Source organism: Dermacentor variabilis, chromosome 1 (assembly GCF_050947875.1).
Source record: "Dermacentor variabilis isolate Ectoservices chromosome 1, ASM5094787v1, whole genome shotgun sequence".
Classification (NCBI taxonomy): Eukaryota; Metazoa; Arthropoda; class Arachnida; order Ixodida; family Ixodidae; genus Dermacentor; species Dermacentor variabilis.
Genome location: NC_134568.1, coordinates 64,300,729 through 64,326,568, shown reverse-complemented (window position 1 = coordinate 64,326,568; position 25,840 = coordinate 64,300,729). Strand labels below are relative to the sequence as shown.

The 25,840-nt window shown below is 44.8% G+C and overlaps 1 protein-coding gene across 1 annotated transcript in view; it reads right to left on the bottom strand.

Moving 5' to 3' along the window:
- Megf8 (multiple EGF like domains 8) overlaps window positions 1-25,840 on the bottom strand; it is a 209,229-nt gene that overhangs the window by 26,889 nt on the left and 156,500 nt on the right. Inside the window, exons 28-30 of the mRNA XM_075688154.1 lie at window positions 23,742-23,919; window positions 22,685-22,910; window positions 867-1,037 (exon numbers count right to left, since the gene is read on the bottom strand). Coding sequence (XP_075544269.1) covers window positions 867-1,037; window positions 22,685-22,910; window positions 23,742-23,919 — 575 coding nt within the window. The remainder of the gene's footprint in view (window positions 1-866; window positions 1,038-22,684; window positions 22,911-23,741; window positions 23,920-25,840) is intronic.

The window sequence follows — 25,840 nt, the reverse complement described above, 5'->3', positions numbered from 1 at the left end:
GTGAACTCAAGCAGCACTTGACGACCTAAGCTACAGCCTAGGATCAGCAGATGCCTTGACCCTGCAATGCAGAATGCACCACTAAAGTGTAGGCTGTATGCTCAGGCTGCAGTGCATTTAAACTTTTCTGCAGTTTCTACATTCCAAAAATGTTTGTCAACTGGTTTACATCTAAGAGACCAAGCTCTGGAATTCAAAGTGGTGACAAAAAATTAGTGCTTTTGCATTTTTAAAAAACTTTCTGAAGCCTTGCATGCAATTAGGTGAAAATGATACATTTATTGTTTTGCAATGTTAAACTGTAAATTTAGCTTGACTTTTGCTTTGAGAGTGCTGCTGCAACTCAAGATGTTTGAGATGCTTACGAGGTCAAAGCGTTGGGTAGACCAGAAGTTAGCTCCTTTTAGTGATCTTCAAAAAGATTACTTCTGAGACTATCATACACTTGCACCATGACTGAGTGCTCCGGCATACAGATGTTAAACGTGGGCACCCTAATGGGCACCCTAAAGGGCTTGGCAAAAATGTCCAAATGGAAAAAAATGCTTGTTTCATCATTTCAATAACTAATGCTCAGAATTCTAGTTTTAGACATGAAATGATAAGCTTTTGAAATAAATTGGTGGCTTATGTTCCTGTACTTTTGAACATGCAAGCTTGGTGTAGCAACCACATGAGAAATATACCATATGGCACAACATATCATTGTTCACTCCATGGTACAATTTTGCAAACTCACAAAGTGCTTCTATCAGAGCCTATTCAACAATGAGAAAGCTCGACCTTAGACTTTCCAAAGAGAATTCCACATGCAAGTGCTTGTGCCTCATGATATAGCCAGGAAACTAACACCACAGAAAACTTACCTCCAGGAATTCAGCAGGTGAAAGGTTGCCGGCAGATTCATTGAAGTCTAATTGCCCTGCCTCAACACAGATATTTGTATGTTGGTTGCAGTACTCAAGGCATGGCACACAGCGGCCTCCCTTGGCAGGGTTACCCACGTAGAAAGGTTCACAGTGGCTGCACTGGGGGCCCTGTACACAGTGCACAACATGCTATGAACATCACTCATGAAATTATAAACAAACTACTAGTATAGCTAGGTGTTATGCTAATGTCTTGAGCAACCTTGCATACTGCACAAGCAACCATGAGAGAGATTGCAAGGCCTCCATGACTCTTATCAAAACAAAGTTCATGTAATAACCTTAACACCTATGTTTTGCATAAAGTGACTTCATAGCTAAATTCTCCAAAAGGCTCCGGCAGCAAATGCTCTATTACTATCTACTTGTGCCCTTGCTGCACTGGAGACAATGCTGTAACTTGACACACCGGGGTGATACAACAGGTAAAAATGCCTTCAAAGGATGATGCGTGATGCATCACCACACAGCAGAACTTCTCATGTGGTGTGAAGATTGGGAAGCATAGCCTTATAGCCTAATCAAGCATACTGCAGGACAAAAGCCTGTTCCAAGCCTCACGTTCCTGCTTTGCAGCACAGGTTGCTGGTGCAATGTGTGATGTTTTTAAACACAATAGCTAACAACGTGTGTACATAGTCTACTTTGATGTACTGTATAATCTCCAGTGAGGATCACACCCATGCATGGGCCACACCCCCAACTTGGTGGTCCAAAATTTGGAGAGAAAAAAAAAAATCCAATTGAGAAGCAATTGTGTTGCACGTACTGATGCACGTGCTAATGCTGCACATGCACCAGCAAATTATTGTGCACAGCCTACTTTCATGTGCCACTACTAGATGGCGAGAGCTGCATTTTGAGGTCTGACATCTGGGGCATGGCCACAACTGGTTCCTCCGTCATCTTCTATGACAGTGCGCTAATTGTAGGCGCCATCCTATCTTTGTGCAGTTAGTTTTTGCAGCGAGCTCCTTTGGCTCAGCAGTCAGCTACCGGGAGTACGCAATGGAGAGGAAGCAGTTGATGGTGTAAGATGCTGTGTTTAAACTGAAAGGTTGCTGGATAAGCCGGGGAGCACAGCAAGCAAGCAGTGGACTGTAACTTTGGTGTCGATGACAAGTGCAAACACTGGTGGCTGAAGTAGAAAGAGGAGCTCGCCGCAATGAACGATTGAGGAAGGCGTTCCATGGAAAAGCGTGCAAATTCCTGGAACTCGTTACTGCAAAAAATAATTCAAATGGCTCGCTCCCGTGTAAGAGCCACACTTTGTCAAAATCGAAAAAAAAAAAAAAATGCGGCCCTTACAGGAGCCTATACGGTATAAAAAAATCATGGGGTTTTACGTGCCATAACCACTTTCTGATTATGAGGCACGCCGTAGTGGAGGACTCGGGAAACTTCGACCACCTGGGGTTCTTTAACATGCACCTAAATCTAAGTACACGGGTGTTTTCGCATTTCGCCCCCATCGATATGCGGCTGCTGTGGCCGGGATTCGATCCCGCGACCTCGTGCTCAGCAGCCCAACACCATAGCCACTGAGCAACCACGGCGGGTGTATACGGTATAATTCAAACCAGGTAGATGTTCCGATATAACTGAACATAACCACTGCTTTCTTGGTCCTCAAGTCTGCAAGTCTCTTCTGTAGTAGACTTCCTTTAATTCAACTCCTGTTAATTCCATTTTTCAGTTAATTCGATCCCCATGGAAGGTCCCAGCCAGTGCCCATGAATTTTTAAGGGCCCAAACTTTTGTTATTTCGATTCTAAAATTGGCCTTCGCCAGATAATTCAATCTTGACCAGCCAACATGCAAGTGCTTGACCCCTATGTTGACCCCAATAGTGACCCCATTACTGGAAGCAAGTATCTCGGCAGAGCTTAGGGGACAGTGACTACGTAACCTCACGTCAAAAACACTCATTTTTGGCCTGTCCTAGGATGATTTGCAAGCAATAATGGTAGCTCACAATGTATGATCATGGTATTTACCTGATTCTAACAGATGCTTTTTTTCTTTCTCTGATAAAATTGGGCCAAGAACTGCCTTTGTTGCATTTGTATGCTTTCCACATTACACAGCTATGCTGTGGCAAAGCTGACTTCAGGAAACCGGCCGCCACTGTGCAACACATAACAGGCCCTTGCTGATTTTTCTTGCTAAAAAAAATTGAGTGCACGTTAGATTTATACTTGTTTTAGGAGGCTTAATGTTATCTGTATGTTATTTTTCTACTTTGGGCACATAAAAAGCAGGCACTCATGTTATTTGAGGGCGTGTTTCGACATTCTTTTGCATCTTGTTTAATTCAATCCACCGGATCATTCAATCAATTTCGTTGGTCCCGTCAGGGTCGAATTAATGAAAGTCGACTGTACTTGCAGGCAGTGAGCAAACATGGAGACAGTGTTGATGTTCTGAATGACCTCTTTCAGTGCCTTTCTTCTATAGAAATGTGTGTGCACTAGTTTGGCAAACTGGCCCAGTGAACTTGGAAGGCATTCAAATGCATCTGCTAAGCAAAATTCGCTGCGCTTTCTTGCTTGCCTTTGCTACCCTCCCATGGTCACTCTCTCCTCCTCACTATGTACTAACTCCATGTAGTTCAGTGAAGACTATGTGCAGCGACTGCCAACAATAAAAGAAAGCCAGAAAGAGAAGTCCTCGATCCTCTGCCTCTCAATACCCCTCTGTGAGACACAGACCAAATGGAAGCTTCACAGAAGTATTAGCGGCACATAATGGGCAAGCCCCCTACCTTATAAGAACATGAAGCCTGCCTGCTAGTAACAGCGCAAAATATAGACAAGGGACGAGAGAAGAAGACACCACAAGCGCTTGTGGTGTCTTCTTCTCTCGTCCCTTGTCTATATTTTGCGCTGTTACTAGCAGGATGGAAAACCAACAAGCCCAAGCTGCTATTCTAGCGAAATACATGAAGCCTGATCTTGTTATAACTGCCATATCGTCCCTTGATGACTGATCAGCAGCTTTTACTTTGGCGACATCATGCTTGTGAGCCCGCCGGTGTTACAGTGTGTGAAGAAGGCACCAGAAAAGCCCAGACAGCAGCATGGGATTGTTTTATAAATACCACGTCAACAGCACATGTAGAACAGCCATATTGCCAAAGGTAGATTGGGAGGAACACACTGCCATGTTCAATACATGGAAATGGCTTTCATTGGATCTGTGCTGCACAGGCAGATGATACAATACAAGTTTATTTCTCTTTGTGGTACAGTTTGAACATCACAAAGAGCGGACATCGAGAAAAAAGCTGCTTTCTGCAGCTTGAGAAATGTCCTGCACCTGTAGGTCACACATTATTCAGACAGATAGATTGTACATACAATATGGAGAACAGAAACTCCAACAATTGTTTTAGACAATGATTTAGAAGTCATAGAAACCAACTTACTTTCATCGAAAAAAAAAAACAGAAAAAAGAAAGAAAAAAGAAAACAAGCAAGGTAAATACTATGTAACGCACTTATGTCACATCATAAGAAGCCAACAAACACTGACACCAAGAACAACATAGGGGAAATTACTTGTGCTTAATAAATGAAGTAAAGAAACAATAAATTAGTGGAAATGTGATCTTTTTGGGTGAAGGCAACCGGTCATGCGGAGGTTGTGGGATCGTTCCCAACCTGCGGCAAGTTGTTTTTTTCATCCACTTTAATTTCCATTAATTTATCATTTCTTTATTTCATTTATCAAGGACAAGTAATTTCCCCTATGTTGTCCTTCGTGTGAGTGTTTGTTGGCTTCTTATGATATGACTAACAAAAATTGGGCCCCTCGGCTAACCCCCCTTTCTTCTCGTTATTACATAACGAGGGTCTCAAGTCCGGCAACATTGATGCCTTCAGGTAGCATGTGTGGTTTTATTGACCATTTGCCTTCACCCAAAAAGATCACATTCTCGTGACGCCTGCAGCAGAAAGGATATTCCACATCCGCCGCCAAGGTCTGTGAGTGATGGCGCTGGCTAACACTCCCAGGGTTCTACTAGGAAAACATAAATACCCAAGAAAGTGGATCGGGAAACGGCGCCGCCGTAGCTCAATTGGTAGAGCATCGCACTCGAAATGTGAAGGTTGTGGGATCGTTCCCCACCTCTGGCAAGTTGTTTTTTCATCCATTTTTATTTCCATTAATGTATTGTTTCTTTACTTCATTTATTAAGCAAAAGTAATTTCCCCGATGTCGTCCTTGGTGTCAGTGTTTGTTGGCTTCTTATGAAATGAATAATAAAAATCAGGCCTCTCGGTTAACCCGCTTTCTTTTCGTATTTACAACACCTAGACACTCCTACTGAAACATACTAGTATCAGTAGGCCATTAATACAAGCATTTGTATAGATAAATAAGGAAGTGATAGTTATAACACTGATCAGCTAGAAACAGGTCAGATAAATAATTACTAAACATTTTCAAACATGTGAAGGTGGTTAATCATCTTGTCCTTTGGGATTTGTTCAACAGAAATGTTATTTGCATTAAGAATGTTAAGGTACCTAGGTAAAATATAAGATGGAGACTGTTGGCAATATGTAGTGCAACAAAAAGGTTGACACCATTGGACACATTGGACAAACTGTCAGGTATCGTAAGCTGGTATGGAACGGTTTAATTTGAACAAGGACAAGAGTCTGTCATTATTTTTGAGAACTACTGTTTTGTATATGCACAATTTGTGGGGATACAGCTTGGTGACATTGGGGACATGAAAAGCATTGAAGTAAGGGTTAGTTTGTCTGTACCATGGTACATTCGCGATTAGACATATTGCTAGCTTTTGAGCAACAATAATTTTTTGTTCATTTTACTTTTTCATTTTGCCTTATATAGTAAAAGAGTACGAAATAATTGGTAGTACATAAGCATTATACATCAAAATCTTTGCCTGTTTAGGAAGTACGTGTCTATGGAGAGTTACTAAACCATTTATTCTGTTTATTCTTAACCTTACACTATCTACATGCGCATCCCAACTCAGGGTGTCTACCAAGTTGACATTTCCAAATTCCCCGAGTTTTCGTGGTTTTCCCTGAGCACCTTTGCAAAATTCCCTGAATGAGCCAGAACTTTGTTTTATGTCAAGACAGGCTGACACCATGTTGCTCAATGCTGTCACTCTTTAGTAAGCATGTTGAAACACAAAAATGACTTAATCCAGTTTGAATAGTAATGAGTAATAGCTATTTTATTTAAAGAGAAAACAGAGGGCACAGCGAAAAAAATGGTAAAACTCATTCCAAATTGAGTGGCACATTTTCAAATACGAATGAAAAGGACATGCATACATAAGTAAATATTTTTGAATATGAGCTATTTCTATCAACTGATAACAAGCTCATTGGTATGAGGCCCGAACTTTGTCACAATTGAGATTCTCTTTCAAGAGCTCGTAAGTGAACCTCAACTGGCCTGAATACTCTCAGCCCACGCATGACGCCTCAGTGTTGCGTTTCACTGCTTTAAAGAGTTGATTTTGGTTTGGATGAGGGACACCTGCATCTCGGCGTCAGCCAACACTTTGTTTCTTGAGTTAAAGCTCCTTCAAAACGGCGGCAGCACGCTTCCTTTCCCGTACATTCCTCAATGCGTAGGTCCTTTCTGTTATTGTCCTCCTTCCGCCACTCGTTCACCTCACAGACCATTTGAAGCATCTTCTTGGTCAGTTGCACAGTCCGCGTCCGATTTTTCGAACTCCCTAAGGACCACAAAAACGTCCGAAATATTGCCCAGTTGGGAAAAATAAATGCATGTCCTTTACTGCCCTCAAAGGCTCAAACCACCACAGGCGCATTCAAAAACGCTCTGAAGGCCTGTCGGTACATGTATTAGGCATGTAGGTGCTCGTTCTGTGACAGGAGATACCGGGTGCACGAGTGTATAATTAAGGAATACATACTGTGTCCCGTGGCAATAGCCCGTTCCCTCACTTGTTATGCTTCACTGCAATACCTTTTCGTATGCTTCACCAAGTAATATTTCTGTAAAGAGGCGAAGCTGACTTTCAGAAACCAGCATTAGCCACGCACCGTGCTTTCCAAGCTTCTAAGCCAATCACGAGGGCCACAAAGGCGGAGTCAGTGCCATAGCTGACAGCAGCGAATTATTTCACTGAAAAACATGGCACCCAACAGCAAGAAGCTTAATAGCGAACGTCGAAGCAGCTAGGTGTGGCGTTGCCGCAGTGGTGGCTACGGCTGCCAGCAGATATGCGTGCGAGAGCGCCGGTTCGAGGTGGCGAGGTAATCAAAACGGCAGCAGTGGTGGCTTTGATTAATGCTGTTTTGGACTCGCGGTCATGGCAAAAAGTCAGGAAAATCAGACGGCAAAGGGTTCTTGCGTCCAAAATTTCAGACGTTCTAATACATTAACTGTATGGGGTACATGGTGGTGCCGTGAAGCCGTCCAAATTATTGGGCATCCGGAAAGTCGGTCACTGACTGTACACTGGAAACTCCTCTAGCCGATGACAGGGCGTCAAAGACGATTCATTACGATTCTTGTCTGTTACTCAAGCCAGCATCACCGCGACTTTCAACCCTTTCAATAAAATTACAGCTAATTTTCCCTGATAGAGGCACAAATTCCTTGACTTTTCCCTGAGTTTTTCCAGACTAGTCAAAATCCCTGAGAATTCCCAGTTTTCCCATTTTTCCTGGTTGGTAGACACCCTGGCTGCTGTACTAAGGCAAAGCTAACTTTCGGAGACTGGCATTATGCAACGCGTTGTGTTCTGCGGGCTTTGAAGTCAATCGCAAGGATTACAAAGGCGGAATTGGTGCCATTGCTGACAGCGGCGAATTCTTTCAATGAAAAGCACAGCACAGCACGGCAAGAAGCTTAATAGCAAACGTAGAAGCAGCTAGGCCTAACGTTGCCGCGGTAGTGGCTACGGCTGCCAGCGGATCTGTGTGCGAGAGTGCCGGTTCGAGGCGGCGAGATAATCAAAATGGCGGCGGTGGTGGCTTTGATTAATGCCATTTCAGACCTGCCATCAGGGCAATATACATTGACTATATGGAGTACGTAGTGGTGCCGCAAAGCAGTGCGAATTATCGGGCATGTTCGAAAAATCAGGCGTCTGGAAAATCGGTCGTTAACTACTCTGGCAATACCTCGTGCCGATGACATGGCGTCAATGACGATTCGATGCAATTCCTCTGTTACTGGAGCCAGCATTAACACGACTTTTGTTCCCTTTCAATAAAGTTACAGCTAATTTTCCCTGAGTATTTCCACACTATTCAAATTCCCTGAGAATTCCCGGTTTTTCCGGTTGGTAGACACCCTGAAACTAAGCGATTCAGTAAAAACCACACTTAGGCTTTTACGGCTGGTATGATCTCAATTTTACTATTCCCTAAAATAAGATCAAAACTACAGTGATATATTCTGTCTTTCGGTCTAAACAGGATGCCTTTAGTTTTATTTGTATTAAGCTTTAAGCAGTAAGAGTGCCCATTGCCGCAAATATTCCAGAAAATTATTGCCTTTATTAAATACTTCTCATTCTGTTTTACCTGAATTTAGCATAGTTAAGTCATTGGCATACACTATGATATTTACTGCAAGAGGGGCAAAAATATATCATTAATGTATAGAAGGAACAGTAGAGGCCCTAAAATGCTTCCCTGTGGTACGTCGTACCGGATGGCTGCTAGTCTAGAAAATGCGCGGTTACGAAAAACCATCGCCGTGTTCGTGTTGTCTTTCTGAAAAACCATTTCACGGCGTTCGTGTTGTCTTTCTCTTCTCGTCGTTCATTGTGCATGCCACTTTTGCCGGTGAACCAACTGAACTATTATGTTCTTTGGTGACGGGTTGCCAGGGACGGCGACCCTATGGCATATTTCAATGTCTGCCGTGGTAATGTCTTCACCGATTGCATTACCAATCTTTGACATTATCTCAGTCAACTTTTCACCAGCTTCCACTGGTATTCCTTTTACTTCAATGTTAGCATTAGTTCGCAGAGCATCAAACACCCTTCATTTAACATATCGTTTCTTAAGATCTATGTTTTCTTCAAGAACTTTCTTTCGTTTGGCCTGAAAATCTATGTTTTCTTCAACAACTTTCTTTCGTTTGGCCTGAAAAGTGTTATACTTCTTGTCAATGAAAGATAAACTGGATCTGATTTCCTTGAGTTGATTGCAATCACAGGTATTTTTCAAACAAACTGCACTCATGTTTTGAATGCTGTTAGAGTTTAACAATCAGTTCACTAAGTATGAACTCCAAGACAACAAATGGATGCTATGTAGTGTCCAGGTTTGCACTTGAGTGCATTAAAGACCTTGAAGCCAATTGGTGTGCTCTGCTGGTAAGATCACTTCTTCTAGCTCAGAGATAATTCTATGTAGCATCTAGTGAGTTTCTCCCAGGTGTCCAGGTGTAAGTAGTGCCTGTTTCAGTGGCCTTGATGACACTTTTGTGTGCATTTGTAGCCATGGCATTCAATTTTCTTTTGATGTAAGCAACGTTTCGCAACACCAAGGGCTGAAAAATGTGCATTGGTGTTGGCAAGAGTGAGTGAAAGGGTCCCTTACCACTCACCTTTTTCATTGAACACTGTCCTACCATATCTCCTGTTTCCATACCCTTTTGCCTTCTTTGTTCCTAACCACCTGCTTGCCCTTTCATGTTTGGTACCACCAAGATGACATGCTCAGAGCAAGCCCATGGTACTGGTAAACAATAGTCACCAGCTGGCTCTCCTGTGACACATTACCATCTTGTAATAAGATATTAAGACCGAAGGAGCTTGTGTAGCATGGAGGTGATACTTTCTCAGCACTGTATGCCACTACAGTAAACATCACGGTAAGTGTCTATGTGAACTAGAGGGGGTTTAGTGGTTTGACCTTCCTATTAAGTAAAGTCTTAAGACCCTTCACTTCGTACCAATGCATCTCAACACAAAAGCACATCAGCGGGACCTCAAGAAACCTTGTTCTAACGGGGCTTAATGCAGTTCTTGATCTTCATAGCTTCAAACCTTGAAAACTAAGTTATGGATGAAACTTTTGAACATTGTTTAGATTGTGCCCCTTTATAAAAGAGTGTTTCTGAAATTCAGTTTTATTAAGCTAAAATCACTGTCCCGTGTTCAAAATAGTGGTGAACATTTTACAACCAAACATCTCGAAAAGTTGTCTCCTTACACAAGATTTGACCATATTGATGCGTGGACTTGTTTATCTTCTACGGGTGAGCGCTTTTCACCGTCTAAGAAATGTTATCGCTCAGCACGGCATGCATCCGCATGTATCAGAAGTTTCTCGAATGTTATCGATGGTTCTGTTGTCACCGAAGCTTGTGTAATCTGATTGCGTGTGTAATGCGAATTGCGTAGAGCTTTCTGGAAGATACACGGGTACCACCGATTACTCTGGAACCTTCGATGACTGGTTTATAAAAGCCGACGCACTTGGCCGGCAAATCAGATTTTCAACGATCATTGACTGTGTTCGCTGCTATCGTGCTTTGAGTGTAGCCTGTTTTTGAGGGCACAGGTTCGCCCAATAAAACACTAGTTTCGCCATTCACAGTTTTGTTGCTTTCTTCACTGTCACTACCACGTGACATTTGGTGGAGGTACTAGTTCGTTAATGTACCGGATGCCCCCGACAAGCTGTGATCCAAGCCCGGACCGCAAGGACAACACCAACATCGTCCCGAACCATCGAGCCAGCTGCAGACTGCAACAGCTGCCTCCTGAGCATGGACTTCTACCTGAGACGACCAAAAATATTGCGGCCAAGACAACCCCAATGGCTGCCCCAGCATCCCCCCTTCTGCTGCAACAACCTCAGGATCCACCAACCTTTTATGGATCATTGACTGAAGACCCAGAATCCTGGCTGGAGACTTACGAAAGAATCGCCACGTTCAACACCTGGAACTCTGACAACAAGCTGCGGCATGTACACTTTGCCTTAGAAGACGCCGCCAAAAAGTGGTTTGAGAACCGAGAGTCGACCCTGACAACATGGGATCTGTTCCGCAATGGCTTCTTGCAGACCTTTGTTGTGCGCAAGGAAAAGGCCAAAGCTCTCCTAGAAGCCCGAGCGCAAGTTCCTAACGAGAGCATCGTGATTTTCACGGAGGAGATAACTCGCCTGTTTAGACACACCAACCCCAACATGCCAGAAGAGAAAGAAGTTCTCTTCTTGATGAAAGGTGTCAGCAAGCTCTGTGCCGGATTGATACACAACCTGACCAAGACAGTTTCTGAATTTGCTTCCGAGGCCACAACCATCGAGAAAACACTCGAAAGTAGGAACAGGCAGTTCAACCGACGCACGCTTCCAACGAACTAAGCTGAAATTCAACCATTGGGAACCGATGACCTATGCGAGACCATCAGAGCAGTCGTGCAAGAGGAGTTTCAGAGGATGTTCCCAAGATCGCAGCCTCAGGTTGCCTCGATCGCTGACATCATGCGAGAAGAAATCCAGTGGTCATTGGGACTTCCCGAAGAGCAGCTGGAATCGCCAAAGGCTTAGCCTGAAGTGATGACCTAGGCCGCCATCGCCCGCCGTCAAAGTAATTTTCTCCGCTCACGCCAGGGTTCCGTAATGACGCAGTTCCGTCGTCCGCCGCAACTGCCTCCAGCTCGCCCACCAGTTGTCTAGCACAATTACCAAAGCAAGACAGACATCTGGCACAGTCCTGACCCCTGCCCTCTTTGCTACCACTGCGTACAAACGGGCCACGTCTATTGCCAGTGCCCATACCGCAAAATGGGACTACGTGAATTCGCCGTCAATGCGCCGCACCCACAACTTGGTAAGCGGCCACATGACATCGTCGACTACATCGCCGCCACTCGGTGGAGCCCTCGACGACCATCCCGTTCGCTGTCACGAAGCCGCAACCTGTCGCCGCAGTGCCGACCACACACTGGCCCAGCCTGGGGCCGGTCCGTCACCCCATATCCCGAAAACTAAAAGCAGCAACCGATGGAGGTGTGGTTGCTGTTTGTCAAAATGACAAAAATCCTCCTCCGCCGCCAAGAAAACGCTGAAAAAACTACCTCGACGACATATCAATGAGACGCTGCCACTCCGACGAAACCTAGAAGCAAAGAATACACCGACAAAAGAAGACCTGACGATGTGACGTTCCAGCCACAGGTCAACACGACACAGCCATGATCCGACGCCAAGACCAAACTGCAACGCACTACAAAGAACCACCAACCTCAGCGTGCTTCTCCATGGCCACGCAGCCACCGCTTTAGTGGACACAGGAGCCAACTACTGTGTCACGAGCAGAACCATCGTCTCCCAGTTGAAGAAAGTTAAGACTGCATGGGAAGGCCTTCAAATTCGGATAGCTGGAGGACATGTAATAACGCCGGCAGGAATCTGCACAGCAAGAATTACCGTTCATGACCGAACTTACCCTGCCACATTCATTATCCTCCACCAGTGTTCACGAGACGTCATTCTCGGCATGGACTTCCTGAACCAACACGGCGCAATCATCGACCTAAGTCGAAGTCGATAACGTTATCTGAAGGTCAAGCGATACCGCCGGAGAACCTTCGTAGTCACCACGCATCGAGTGTGCTAAAAGACCAAGTGATCATCCCGCCTCGCTCCAGCACTGTCATTTCCGTCAGCACCGAAACACCCGCAGACGCACAAGGCGTTATTGAAGGCGATCAACGCCTACTGCTCAATCGTGACATATGCGTCGCAAGAGGGATCACTCGACTGCATGGAAGAAAAACGAAAGTGATGCTGACCAACTTCAGCCAGCAGTTCAAGCATGTCAACAAGGGCATGATGATCGCATACCTTGAGGAAATTGTGGAAACCAGCAATGCGTTTGTCCTCTCGGATTCTGCCGCATCTATCTCGACGACCACAATTTCCTAATCAGACTTCGACATAAATCCAAGTCTCTCCCCGAGTAAGCAGCAACAGGTCAGAAGTCTTCTCCAACGATACAATGACTGCTTTTCGACGTCATCGAGGATTCAGTGAACACCAATTGCAAAGCATCACATAATAACCGAAGAGTTCGCTTGATCACTCCGCCTTGCCGAGTTTCAAAACAAGAATGTGAAGCTATAAGACAAGTCAACGAAATGCCACGAGACGACATCATCCAGCCATTGAAGAGCCCGTAGGCATCTTCTGTGGTCTTGGTGAAGAAAAAGGACGGAACCCTGCGTTTCTGCGTCGATTATCGTCGACTGAACAAGGTCATGAAGGACATATAGCCCCTCCCAAGGATAGACAACGCACTGGATCGACTCTGCAATGCAAAATACTTCTCGTTGATGGATCTCAAGACTGGCTACTGGCAGATAGAAGTTGACAAGAGGGATCGAGAAAAAACCGCCTTCATCATTCCAGATGGCCTCTACAAGTTGAAGGTCATGCCATTTGGTCTGTGCTCGGTGCCTGCAACGTTCCAGCGCATGATGGACATGGTTCTAGCAGGTTTGAGGTGGTAGACCTGTCTTGTCTACTTGGATGACATTGTCGCCTTCGCTGGGAACTTCGACGATCACTTTGAGCGGCTTGCCTACTAGAGGTCATCACGTCATCAGGGCTCACTCTGAAGCCAGAAAAGTGCCGCTTCGCTTACGATGAGCTTCTGTTCCTAGGCCACGACATCAGCAAGTCAGGAGTCAGCCCCGAACCGCAGAAGACAGCTGCCATTGCAAAGTTCCCGCAGCCCATCGACAAGAAGGCAGTGCGTAGATCCCTTGGCATGCGTGCCTACTACAGTAAACTCTCAGTTGTACGAACGTCAGTTTATTGAATATTTCAGAATAACGAACTTTTTAAACATCCCCGGCAGTTTTCTTATAGATCCTATGCAAAAATGTTTCACTTAAACGAATTTCGGAACAGTCAATATTTCAGTTTAACGAACTCGCTTAGAGGACCAAGGCTTGCACTGCACTGCACTGCAGGCACAACCGATGCCCACCCTCATCAAACCGCTGCTCCAGCGGCAATGTAACGTCGCTGGCGCTACAGCGCCCCTGGGGCAAATCAGCGGCGCGGAAAACGAACGGCAACGAGGCATGGCCTCCGAGATTGCCCGCACAAAACGAGCAAGCATGTAATCTCGGAAGCCATGAACAAAGTAACATCGCTGGCGCTTACAACGCCGTCAGAGCAAAGCGGCGATCTGTCACACCACAAACCACGTGGTGTGTGTTTTTTTCCGACCGACTAGTCGTGGCATGGTCGTCGTCTCTTTCTTTCCAGTCTTGTCGGTTCCGTGTGTGCACACAAACGACCCACGTGGTGTGTTTTTCATTGATATGTACAAATTCCATTTCACACATTTCTAACACTATGGATGCCATGTCTTATGCTCCATGAATTGCACTTGAAACTTTTGACTCTGTATGCCATGTCTTATGTTGGTCTAGTGAATATTGAGTTTAGTCAACTTTCAGTTAAGTGAACTATTTCCTTTGGTCCCTTGCAATTCACTCAAGTGAGAGTTCACTGTATACAGGCGCTTTGTCAAGGTCTTTTCACGCATCGCCGTGCCGTTGACACATCTAACTAAATCTGATATCGAGTTCAAGTGGGAAATGCTGCAGGCCAACGCATTTCAAGAAATCAAACGACGCATGCAGTTGTCACTGGTACCTGCGCACTTCAACGAGGACGCCGATACTGAAATCCACATTGACGCCAGTAGCTTAGGCCTTGGTGCCGTCCCAGTCCATAGGAAAGACGGACTTGAATGAGTGATAGCTTACGCTAGCCGACCGCTATCAAGAGCGGAAGGCAATTATTCTACGACCAAAAAGGAATGCCTCGCCATCATTTGGGCTACAGCAAAATTCCACCCTTACCTATCATCATCAGCCTGGTTACGCCCACTGCAGGGCAAAGGCCTCTCCCATACTTCTCCAACAACCCCGGTCATGTACTAATTGTGGCCATGCCGTCCCTGCAAACTTCTTAATCTCATCCGCCCACCTAACTTTCTGCCGCCCCCTGCTACGCTTCCCTTCCCTTGGGATCCAGTCCGTAACCCTTAATGACCATCGGTTATCTTCCCTCCTCATTACATGTCCTGCCCATGCCCATTTCTTTTTCTTGATTTCAACTAAGATGTCATTAACTCGCGTTTGGTCCCTCACCCAATCTGCTCTTTTCTTATCCCTTACCCTTACCTATATGGCAGGCCATTCAGAGTCGTAAGCGACCATCACGCGTCGTGTTGGCTAGCGAACTTAAAGGACCCTCCAGGATGCTTGGCGCGTTGGAGCCTCAGACTGCAAGAATATGACATCATTGTAACCTACAAGTCTGGACGAAAACACTCTGGTGCCGACTGCCTATCACGCACCCCCATCGACCCTCCCCTGCAAGACGACGAGCATGACGATGCCTTCCTTGGAATAGTAAGTGCAAAAGACTTCGCTGAACAGCAACGAGCACACTCGGAGATAAAAGGACTCATCAAGTATTTGGAAGGGAACAACTACGTTGTCCCTAAGGCATTTAAGCGAGGAGTCTTCGTTTTTGCTTCAAAACAACCTACTCGTGAAGAAGACCTCTTGCCAGTCTGCGCCAACTACCCTCTTGTTGTTCCCTCAACACTCCATCCAGAAGTACTGCACGCCCTATATGACAATCCGACCGCTGGGCACCTTGAATTCTCCCGGACGCTATCGACGATACAGAAATGCATTACTGGCCGCGCCTGACCACCGACGTCACCCGCTACGTCAAGACATGCCGAGACTGTCAGCGATGCAAGACACCACTGACAAAGCCAGCGGGATTACCACAGCTGATCGAAGCTCCTTGCCGACCATTTCAGCGATGGGGATGGGTTTGTTGGGACCCTTTCCAACGTCAACATATGGAAATAAGTGGATCATAGTGGTGACGGACTATCTCACCTGCTTCGCTGAAACTAAAGCTCTGCCGAAAGGTAGCGCAGCTGTAATGGCGAAATTATTCGTCGAGAACATCCTGCTGCGACATGGTGCCCCAGAAGTCCTCATCACCGACAGAGGAACAGCCTTTACAGCAGAGCTCACCTAAGCCATTCTGCAATACAGCCAGACAAGCCACAGGAGGACAACTGCCTTCCACCTGCAGATGAATGGTCTTACGAAGCGCCTGAAAAGACCCTCACCAACATGCTAGCAATGTATACCCATGAGCAAAAGTATACAGACCACAGGGTCACCGAAAAAAACTGAATTTCTTCATTATTAACAGGCATAAACTGAAATTGATGAATGTACTGAGAATTTCGCAATGCCAAGTTTGAACTGCAGTCTTTAATTTCAAATTGCATTCACAGACTAAGGAGAAAATCAGCTTTATCGAGTAATCCCTGGTCCGTATACCGTATTTACTCGCATAATTATTGCACCCCTGAATTTTGTCGTCAAAATTAGATTTTTTTCTTTCCTGTGTAATGATTGCACCCTGAACTTGTCGCAGTAATATGTCGTTTGCCAAGTCTAGCTAATGATGATCGCGCTTACCATCTGTCGAATGCTACGTGAACGACTCTTGAAGACATACTAAGCGGTCTGCACGCACCCAACATTCTTAAAGGGACACTAAAGGTTACTATTAAGTCAACGTGGACTGTTGAAATACCATCCCAGAAACCTCGAAACGCTTGTTTCGTGCCAAGGAGAGACTTATTTTAAGAGAAAATGCGTTCTGAAGCGTCCGCGTACCTCTAGCGCAGTTCAAATCGCCCGCCCTCCGATCGAGGAGAACTGACATCATGGTCTCATAGTGACGTTGCGCCATCGGTGAGTAGAACGGCGTCCGCAGACGGCGCTACGGCTTTTCTGCGCAAAACGCGAACGCGCGGCCAGAAACAGAGCCAAGACAGAGCCGACAGCAGAGCGAAAGCGGGAGTATGGTGGCTAGCGGAAGGAGAAACGAATTACGTCCCACGTTACATCCCACGACACACGGAGAGTCCGTTTTCGTTAAACTATAGGCTGCAGCGAGCTCGCAGCGTGGTCGGCGTGGTCTATGAGAAGCGACGAGCCTTTTCGCACTCGCAACAGGGCATAAAAATGTGCGAATCGACGCAAAACTCGGCCTAGAAACGTGCTTCGCCACAGCCAGGGCTCAATACGACCCAAGCTGGCATGACCCAGATGTCGTTTCCCGCACCGCCACCAGGCGCCGCTACTATACCTCACACTCCAGCGCAAGACGCCCATAAGCTGGTACTTCATTCTATGACGCTAACTTCGACGCTCGTCGCAATGGACCCTGACACCGACAGATTGGCTCGCGATGGTGGGCTCAACTTCAGCGATTTGAGCACCGACGAGCGCGACCTGCTTCTGAGGGCTCGCACTGCCGGCGTCGTTGCGTACTACGACGGCGGCCTCGACACCGGCTCTCCGGAGCGGGAAAGCAACGAGGGCTTCCCACGACATCACATGGACGTGGCATTCTCGCTGCTTGTTCCAAATGAAAGTTTCGCGAGCAGAACCCTCACAGCACGACGCGATAACGAAACTACTGAAACTCCAAAGCGTGCGCGGCGCAGAGTCGAGCGAAAACGAAACCTTTCGAACACCCATATTACTGAAGGGTAACGTCAAAATGTTATTTTTTCCTAGAATCGAATAGACGTAGACAAGTAGCATTTTTTCCGGCTTATAATCGAATGAAATGATATTTTTAATACGAGTAGTTGAGTATTAGTAACACAAATTATGAGGAGACCTTTCGTCATCGGGCTAGTACCGGAATGTCGCTGGGGGGTCTCAAATCGTGTCATGCATTTACCTCAATTTCTCGGTTACTAAAGCTCTGTTCGCGATTATATTGACGCCTTAGACGTTCTAGAACATTGCTCTACCACTTTAACTTGAGTTTCTGGTAACCTTTAGTGTCCCTTTAAGCAGATGCCTAATTTCACTGCTTTCAATACTTTCCGCACTTCCACGAAAAAAAAAAGCTACAACCAAACTTGCCTCGACTTTATTATTTGTAGGCTTCATAATGGTTTTGGTCAACAACAACAACAACAACATATAGGGTACCTTTCGGTTTTTCTCATCTGCACTCGTGGGCATGCGACAAATCGCGAGCAGCAACGATAGTGGCCACGTTTACATTGACAAGTTAGAAGTGTACCCTATTCATACGCCGACGCTTGTAACGCCGCTAAAATATTTGCCCGCCCTTAACAGAAACGTGCCGTATTAGGATAGCAGTAAAGACAAATGCCACAGTTTCTGCAGCATGCCCGCCATGTGTTTCTGTCAGCAGAGTTTTGACTGGCGTGGTAGAAGTCTGTTGCCAAATTTGCGGGTCGACATTGCCAGATTGCCTGCCAAATTTGACGGAGAAAAACACCGTCAAATGTAGCCAATGCAACAACGCCGTTTCCGAAGCACACAGAATTACCAGATCAGGAGTATAACATGCGCGCACTCTCCCAGCTCCCGATAGTACCGTAAAGTTGCTGCAAAACCTGCGCACTTTCGAATCGCTTGTTCGTTGCGGGCCCGGTTCTCCGACGGTATGAAGTGCTTTCTTTCACTGCGCACGCTATGCCTGGTCCGCACGGGATGAGGCTTTCGCTGGATCTGAAAATGAGATGTTTTGCATAACACTCGGGGTGCTTTTTATTGCTGTGCGCGATCACTGCAACGGTAGCAAACGGTTCCATTGCCTTGCTTTGCACAAAGAATCTCCTGGGGTTTATGCTACTTGCAATACATACTTTTCTGAAACTGAGATGTGTTGCATGACACTTGGGGCGCTTTCTATCACTATGCATGATCGCCGCAATGGTAGGAAACGGTTGCATTGCCTTGCCTTGCACAAGGAATCTCCTGGGGCTTATGCTGCTCGCAATACATACTTTTCTGAAACTGAGACGCGTTGCATAACACTTGGGGCGCTTTCTATCGCTATGCATGATCGCTACAACAGTAGGAAACGGTTGCATTGCCTTGCTTTGCACAAGGAATCTCCTGGGGCTTATGCTGCTCGCAATACATACTTTTCTGAAACTGAGACGCATTGCATAACACTCGGGGCGCTTTCTATCGCTATGCGTGATTGCTGCAATGGTAGGGAATGGTTGCATTGCCTTGCTTTGTGCAGGGAATCTTCTGGGGCTTATGCTGCTCGCAATACATACTTTTCTGAAACTGAGACGCATTGCATAACACTCGGGGCGCTTTTTATCGCTCTGCACGATAGCTGCAACAGGGCAAAGTGTCTGCTGTGCCTTTCTCCGTGTAGCGATTATTTCTGAAACATGACTCAAAAACCCCAGGGCCTTTTTTTTTCGCTACGCGCACAGTTTCTGCCACAAGTGTGTTGCACGCCAGCGCGGATTTAATGCTACCTGAAGTTATTCTTACCTGCACAATACATATGCTGCTTCTACTTGTCCTTCTACATGTATTGACCTTTCTAAAGCATTCGATTCACTTATTCATAACATCCTTTTTGCTAAATTAGACTTTATTGGTATAACCGGCCTGGCACTCCAATTACTACGTAACTAATTGAAAGATCGTGAATATACTGTACCAATCTTTAGCACTTACTCGCACCCTAAAACAACTAACATTGGTGTACCACAAGGATCTATATTAGGGCCTCTCTTGTTTTTAATATACATTAATGACCTCCCAAAGCACCTAAATTCCTCTGACTGTATCCTTTACGTTGACGACACTACCATCTTCTCCTCAGACAAAAGTGTTGATTTATTGATGTGTAAGCTTAATCACGACGAGGCTAATATTGTAACCTGGTGCCGACTAAACAGACTACACATTAATACTGCCAAATCTAACTTCGCCATCTTCTTAGCTAAACAAAAGCATATCTCAGTGTATCTATCGCTAACCTTTGCTTCCAGTGCACCTTATTCTACTCATAGTATACTGTTTCTTGGCGTCATATTAGATAAACACCTAAAATTTGACAAGCATGTGTTATCTTTAACAAAGAAGGCAGCATTATGGAATTAGAATATTAAGTAAAGTTCGCAATTTCTTTAATATGAAGACACTCATCTCCCTCTACTACGCTTTTATTCACATGCATATTAATTATTGCATATCATCATGGGGAAACACGTATCCCACACATTTATCTCCACTACAGCATACCCAAAATCAAGCAATTCGCATCATTACACGTAGCAGCTACAGATCAGAAGCATCTCCATTGCGCAGATTTAATGGCATTTTATCGTTACAGAAACTAAGTAAATACTCACTTGGAATACTTGTTTATAAATCTGTTAACGGAAAGCTCCCATTCCTTAGAATTACCAACAGCCAGTATCCATATTCCACGTCTACCTGTTTCGCTTCTACCAACAACTATTTACTACCAAAACCTAGAACTAATTATGGTAAATTTACTACTAATTTTTCAGCCACACTACTTTGGAACTAATTACCGGGTCATATTAAGATATTCTCTCATTTTTACACATTCAAATCAAACCTTCGTAAATTTTTCCACTCAATATAACAATTTGATCGTTATCATTATATTAATAAGTGCTTTGTGTCGGTAAATATTTTACAGCATAAGCTAGTGACTAGCTTAATATGGTGTCTTTTGTGTTTGCATATAGCTGCTTTGTATTTACATATCCTACTCATTTGTAATGGGAGGTCCCCTGTACAGTCTGTTGACTATGGGACCTCCCTCTGTATGCATGTATAATCCCCATTTGTAACCTTATTATTATGCACAATAAGGAACTCTCAAACCATGCAAAGCAAGGCAATACAACCATTTCCTACCACTGCAGCGATCGCGCACAGCGATGGAAAGCACCCCGAGTGTTATGCAACACGTCTGACTTTCAGATCCAGCGAAAGCCTCATCCCGTGCCGACCAGGCACAGCGTGCACAGCGAAAGAAAGCACTTCGTACCGTCGGAGAACCGGGCCCGCAACGAACAAGCAGTACGTAACTTTACAGTACTATCGGGAGCAGGGAGAGTGCGCGCGTGTTATACTCCTGATCTGGTAACTCTGTGTGCTTCGGAAACGGCGTCGTTGCATTCGCTACATTTGACGGTGTTTTGTTCCGTAAAATTTGGCAGGCAATCTGGCAACGTTGACCCGCAAATCTGGCAACAGATTTCTACCACACCAGTCAGAACTCTGCCCTTCTGTCACTGGCAGCTAAGCGCACCAATCTCTGTTTCTGTCCCCTCAAAGTGGACATGGCTATGTTATTGTCGCAAACTTGCCGATATTAACAATATTATTCATTACTGATGAGGAAGAAACTGTTTGAATGCGCGTAATGTACTCACGAGAAGAAAAATAATCACGTTCGGCACATTCGGCTTGCTCCGCCGGCCGTCATTTTTGTTTTGGTGTCCCGCACTGACAGCGGCAGCCGCCTGCTTATCATCCCGCAGCAAATGCGGGATGAAAAAAGAAAATGTTTCTTTTCGTGGGAAATTTAACCCGCATAATGATCACACCCCTGAATTTGGGTCAATTTTTTTTACAAAAAAGTGCAATCATAATGCGAGTAAATACGGTACTTTTGCTCACAGGTATACGTCGACATCGAGCACAAGACGTGGGATGCGGTCCTGCCATACGTAACCTTCGTTTACAACACGGCGGTGCAAGAAATAACACAAATCACGTCGTTCAGATGGTTTACGTCAGGAACCCTATGGCGACCCTCGATGCCATGCTGCCGCACGTCACTGACGAGGCGAATCTTGACGTCGCCATCTATCTCCAGCATGCAGAAGAAGCCCAACAGCTCGCCTGCCTGCAGATCAAGAACCAGCAGAGGAACGACAGCCGACACTACAACCTTCGACAACGCTACGTTGAGTACCAGCCCGTCAACCATGTTTGAATTAGGACCCCGATATGCCAACGAGGACTCAGCGAGAAGCTTTTACTCCGCTATTTCGGACCCTACAAGATCATGTGACGCGTTGGTGCACTTGACTATGAGGTGGTGCGTGATGGCATTTCACTATTACAGTGGTGCCGCTCACGACCTGAAAGTCCATGTTGTGTGACAAGTCATTCTATCAGTGCTAACTAACTTTAGGACTTTGCATAGATGAACTTTGGACTTTCTTTTTTTTGGACTGTGTTACTTAGGCCTTTGTCTTTTGTTGTTTTGTTACTTTTGTTTAATAAGTGTCCTTTTCTGTTTCACTCTCCTGTTATGTTTGTAGCATCGGGACAATGCTTTTTGAGAGGGGGGCAATGACATGTGGACTTGTTTATCTTTTACGGATGAGCACTTATCACCGTTTAAGAAATGTTATCACTCAGTGCGGCATGCGCCCACCTGTATGGGAAATTTCTCGAATTCTATCGATGGTTCTGTTGGCACCGAAGATTGTGTAATCTGATTGCATGTGTGATGCGAAATGTCAATTGTGTAGAACTTTCTGGAAGACATGCGGGTACCATCGATTACTCTGGAACCTTCGATGACATGTGTATGAAAGCCGACGTGCTTGACCGGCAAATCAGATTTTCTATGATCGCCCACTGTGTTTGCCGCTACCGTGCTTTGAGTGTAGCCTGTTTTTGAGGGCACAGGTTTGCCCAATAAAACACTAGTTTCGCCATTCACAATTTGCTGCTTTTTTCACCGTCACTACCACGTGACAATATTGAGAATATCAGTCACGTAGGCTTTCAACTTTCAAAGGTCAAGATAAAATGACCCAGCTTGTTGACTGCATTGTGAGCTCACCTTTGTGTGGTTGTGGCACTTTGTGCAAACATCAAGGTGGTCAGGGCCGGCACAGTCGCTGTGACCATTACAGTGGCAGAGTATGGAGCAGTTGCGCCCAACGTAGCCAAAGTTGCATCTGCACTCATTTGGTCGCACACACTGGCCCTGGTCACATCCTTCAGGACAGACAGGCTCACACATTGGGCTTCCAGCACTGCCACCATTGCCAGCACTGCTGCTGTTGCTGCAGTATACAATTATAAAGCTTTCAAATAAATATTGCAGTAGCAATTGCAAGAAATAATGTAAGGACTGGAAGCAGCGTTTAGTTATGCAAAGCTCTTGCTATACGTGCAAAATTTCTAAGGGAGTGGTCCTGTCTCCATACATCCTATGAAAAGTATAGCATGAAATATTAATGCACTTTACTTGATATTTATTTTTGTAGAAAAGAAAAGACAACCTAGAAAATTTCAGAGAAATGAAACAAGAAATTGAAGCTTCTCTCTGTAATCTCATTCTGACAACTCTCCACCCAGAGACCCTACAAGAAGCAGCTCTTTTCTCTCCTACCATATTTTTAGAGGCTTGAGAAAACACCTTTATTGTTTTGTTCACTTCATTTTAACTTTTGTGAAGCAGTGTAAAGGGCTTGCAGCTCAGGAAATGTTCACAATTTGGACACTGCCTTTTACTGGGTTTTACACTAACTTCACTTGGAAACAAGTTACTTCAGCATAGTATGTCAATTCAGCTTTGTAACACGTTACATTCATTAAATGGCTAGTTTCTAAGAAGCCCTGCCTACAAGAAGCTTCTACATTATTAAATGAAGTAAAATGAGCTCATGATATATGACATAAAAGCTTTTCCAGCATGAACAGTCTGACTTCATGAAGCAGCAGTTTTACAGACAACACATTTCTTTCGGCATCCTTCCTGTCCAGGTCTCCTTTTTCCACAACACTTCTGTGCTCCCCTTTGCAAAAAATACATTTGATCTCCACTGCACATAAGGGGTGAAAAGTACCACCTGACTCTCAATGTTCATGAATACATTCTGTTAGAATCGTACCTGTTGATGGCATAGCCTTGCTTGCAGATACACTCAAAGCCATCCGGTGTATCAACACACTCCTCCCTTTCGGCATCACATGTATGGTGTCCATTGGTGCACTCATTCTCAGGAGGCCGCACAAAGTAGTACCAGTGCACTTCACTCCCGAGTGTCTGAAGCCAGTGGGATACATTGGCTAGAGGAAAAGAGAAGTCAGTTCACATGAGTGAAATAGTGCACACACAAAATAAGCTCCAATGACCTTGCTGTCACTAAAGATAAGCCTTTCCAACAGTCATTTTAATCCATGCTCACTGCTTGGCCCATTCTCAAGACTGTTCTTCAGTCACAACTAGACACAACACCTTCTTACCAAGTGTGGTTGGTGTTTAGTCACCAAGGCGAAAAACCCAATGCCACATTTTGGACTTAGGAGGGGAACATGGTGCAAAAAATCAAAATTTTTGACCAGATAACACATTTCAAGTTTCTTGTAGTTCTTGGTCCCTCAACTATTCAAGAACGTACCAGAAAAATTTCAGCCACATCTGCATGGGTAATAAAGCAATAATCTCTATTTTTTTATGGGCTAGTGGCATCTCGGATAAAAGAAATCTCCACATGAAAAACATTTTAGAAATGCATTCACGGCACAAGGAAGACTTAGTACAAAATATCTACCGTTATTATAAAGTTTCTCTTATTTATAAGCTCAAAGCAGCGGCATCATGGATGCAATAGGATGTGTGCAAAGGCTGATGAATGAAGTCAAAAGCAACAAATTTTGGGCAGTAACTGCAAAGAAAACAAAACTCAAGGCACTGTTGGCACAGACATTATCATTTGGCTGTAATTTACCCCCACATGAGTCCTAATGCCATCACCCAATTCCCTGGGAGATGCAGCCTCACACATTCAAGCCTTTTTGACCGCTGTTTTTGGTGCATGTTGTGTTTTTAGTCCCTTTGCCATCTCAGGTGAACACATTTGCATTTGTGAAATGGCCCTGAAATTGAAATGCGGTACACCTTTGAAAACTGGAAATGTTTCATAAAGCCAAGTGGCACAGCCTGTGGTGGGCGAGTGACCACATGAAAAAGTGGCTTGTGCTACGGACTTTCCAGGCCACCGTGAGAGATAAATTAAGCGTCTTCTTGCCAAATGCTAGATGTGTCTGCTCAGCAAGCTCTGGTGTTTCAAATGGCTGCAGTCCTGGCAGTCATAAAATTAAATATTGGACAGAAGGGATTCAGAGAATGCTTAAGAAGTTGGCCACTGTTTGTGGCACACACACGGTACATTATTTAGAAAAGAACTTTAAAGCTCAGGGTGACAGCAAATGCAGAAGTGTGTGCAAAAGTGACCAAAAAGGTGTTTGGAAGATTGAAACAATGCAGTATACAAGAAGGCCCTACATATGTTCCAGGAGGTTTCAGACAAACAAAATCTGAATCTTTGAAGGCATTTCATTCATTTTGCTTTTTTTTTTTTGGCAACGTCATTGCGGCAACTCTTTGCAAGTTTTCAAGAACTATCGCTTCTACGTCACATTGGACACACTTAGCTTTAGAGAGTTTTCTGAGGTTAAATTTTATACAGAATGCTAGTGTGGACTGAAAACGGTATTTTTTTGTGACTACCCACAGTTACTTGAACATCTGAAGAGCCATAATTCTGACAGTATTCTATAACAATAAAATTTGGCACCAGGCACTATTTGCAGTGAGATAGAGCTACAGGTAGCAGCACTGTTGCCGCATTAGTGTGGATAGGCGATTGGCGGCATGCATTGGAATGTACACAGCGGCGCATTGCAGTGAACGAATTGGCCCAATTTTATGGTAATGTAAGCACAAAGCTGCCCTTGCATGGCTACGTGCAAAATTGTAATTATTTGAGAAGCTAAAATCATTAGGTTGTTTTATTTCAGCTAATAATGGCCTCTGTTTTCCATCCAGCTAACAACTCCACACTGAAAAGCAAAAGGAAATTATAGTAACTGCACCTTTTGACAGTGTTATGACATTCTGTGCCTAGAGACTGCTGCCACACACGATCCTCACTAATATCCTATTTTAGCTTTGCTTTTATAGCAATGAGTCAAAACAAAGAAAGCC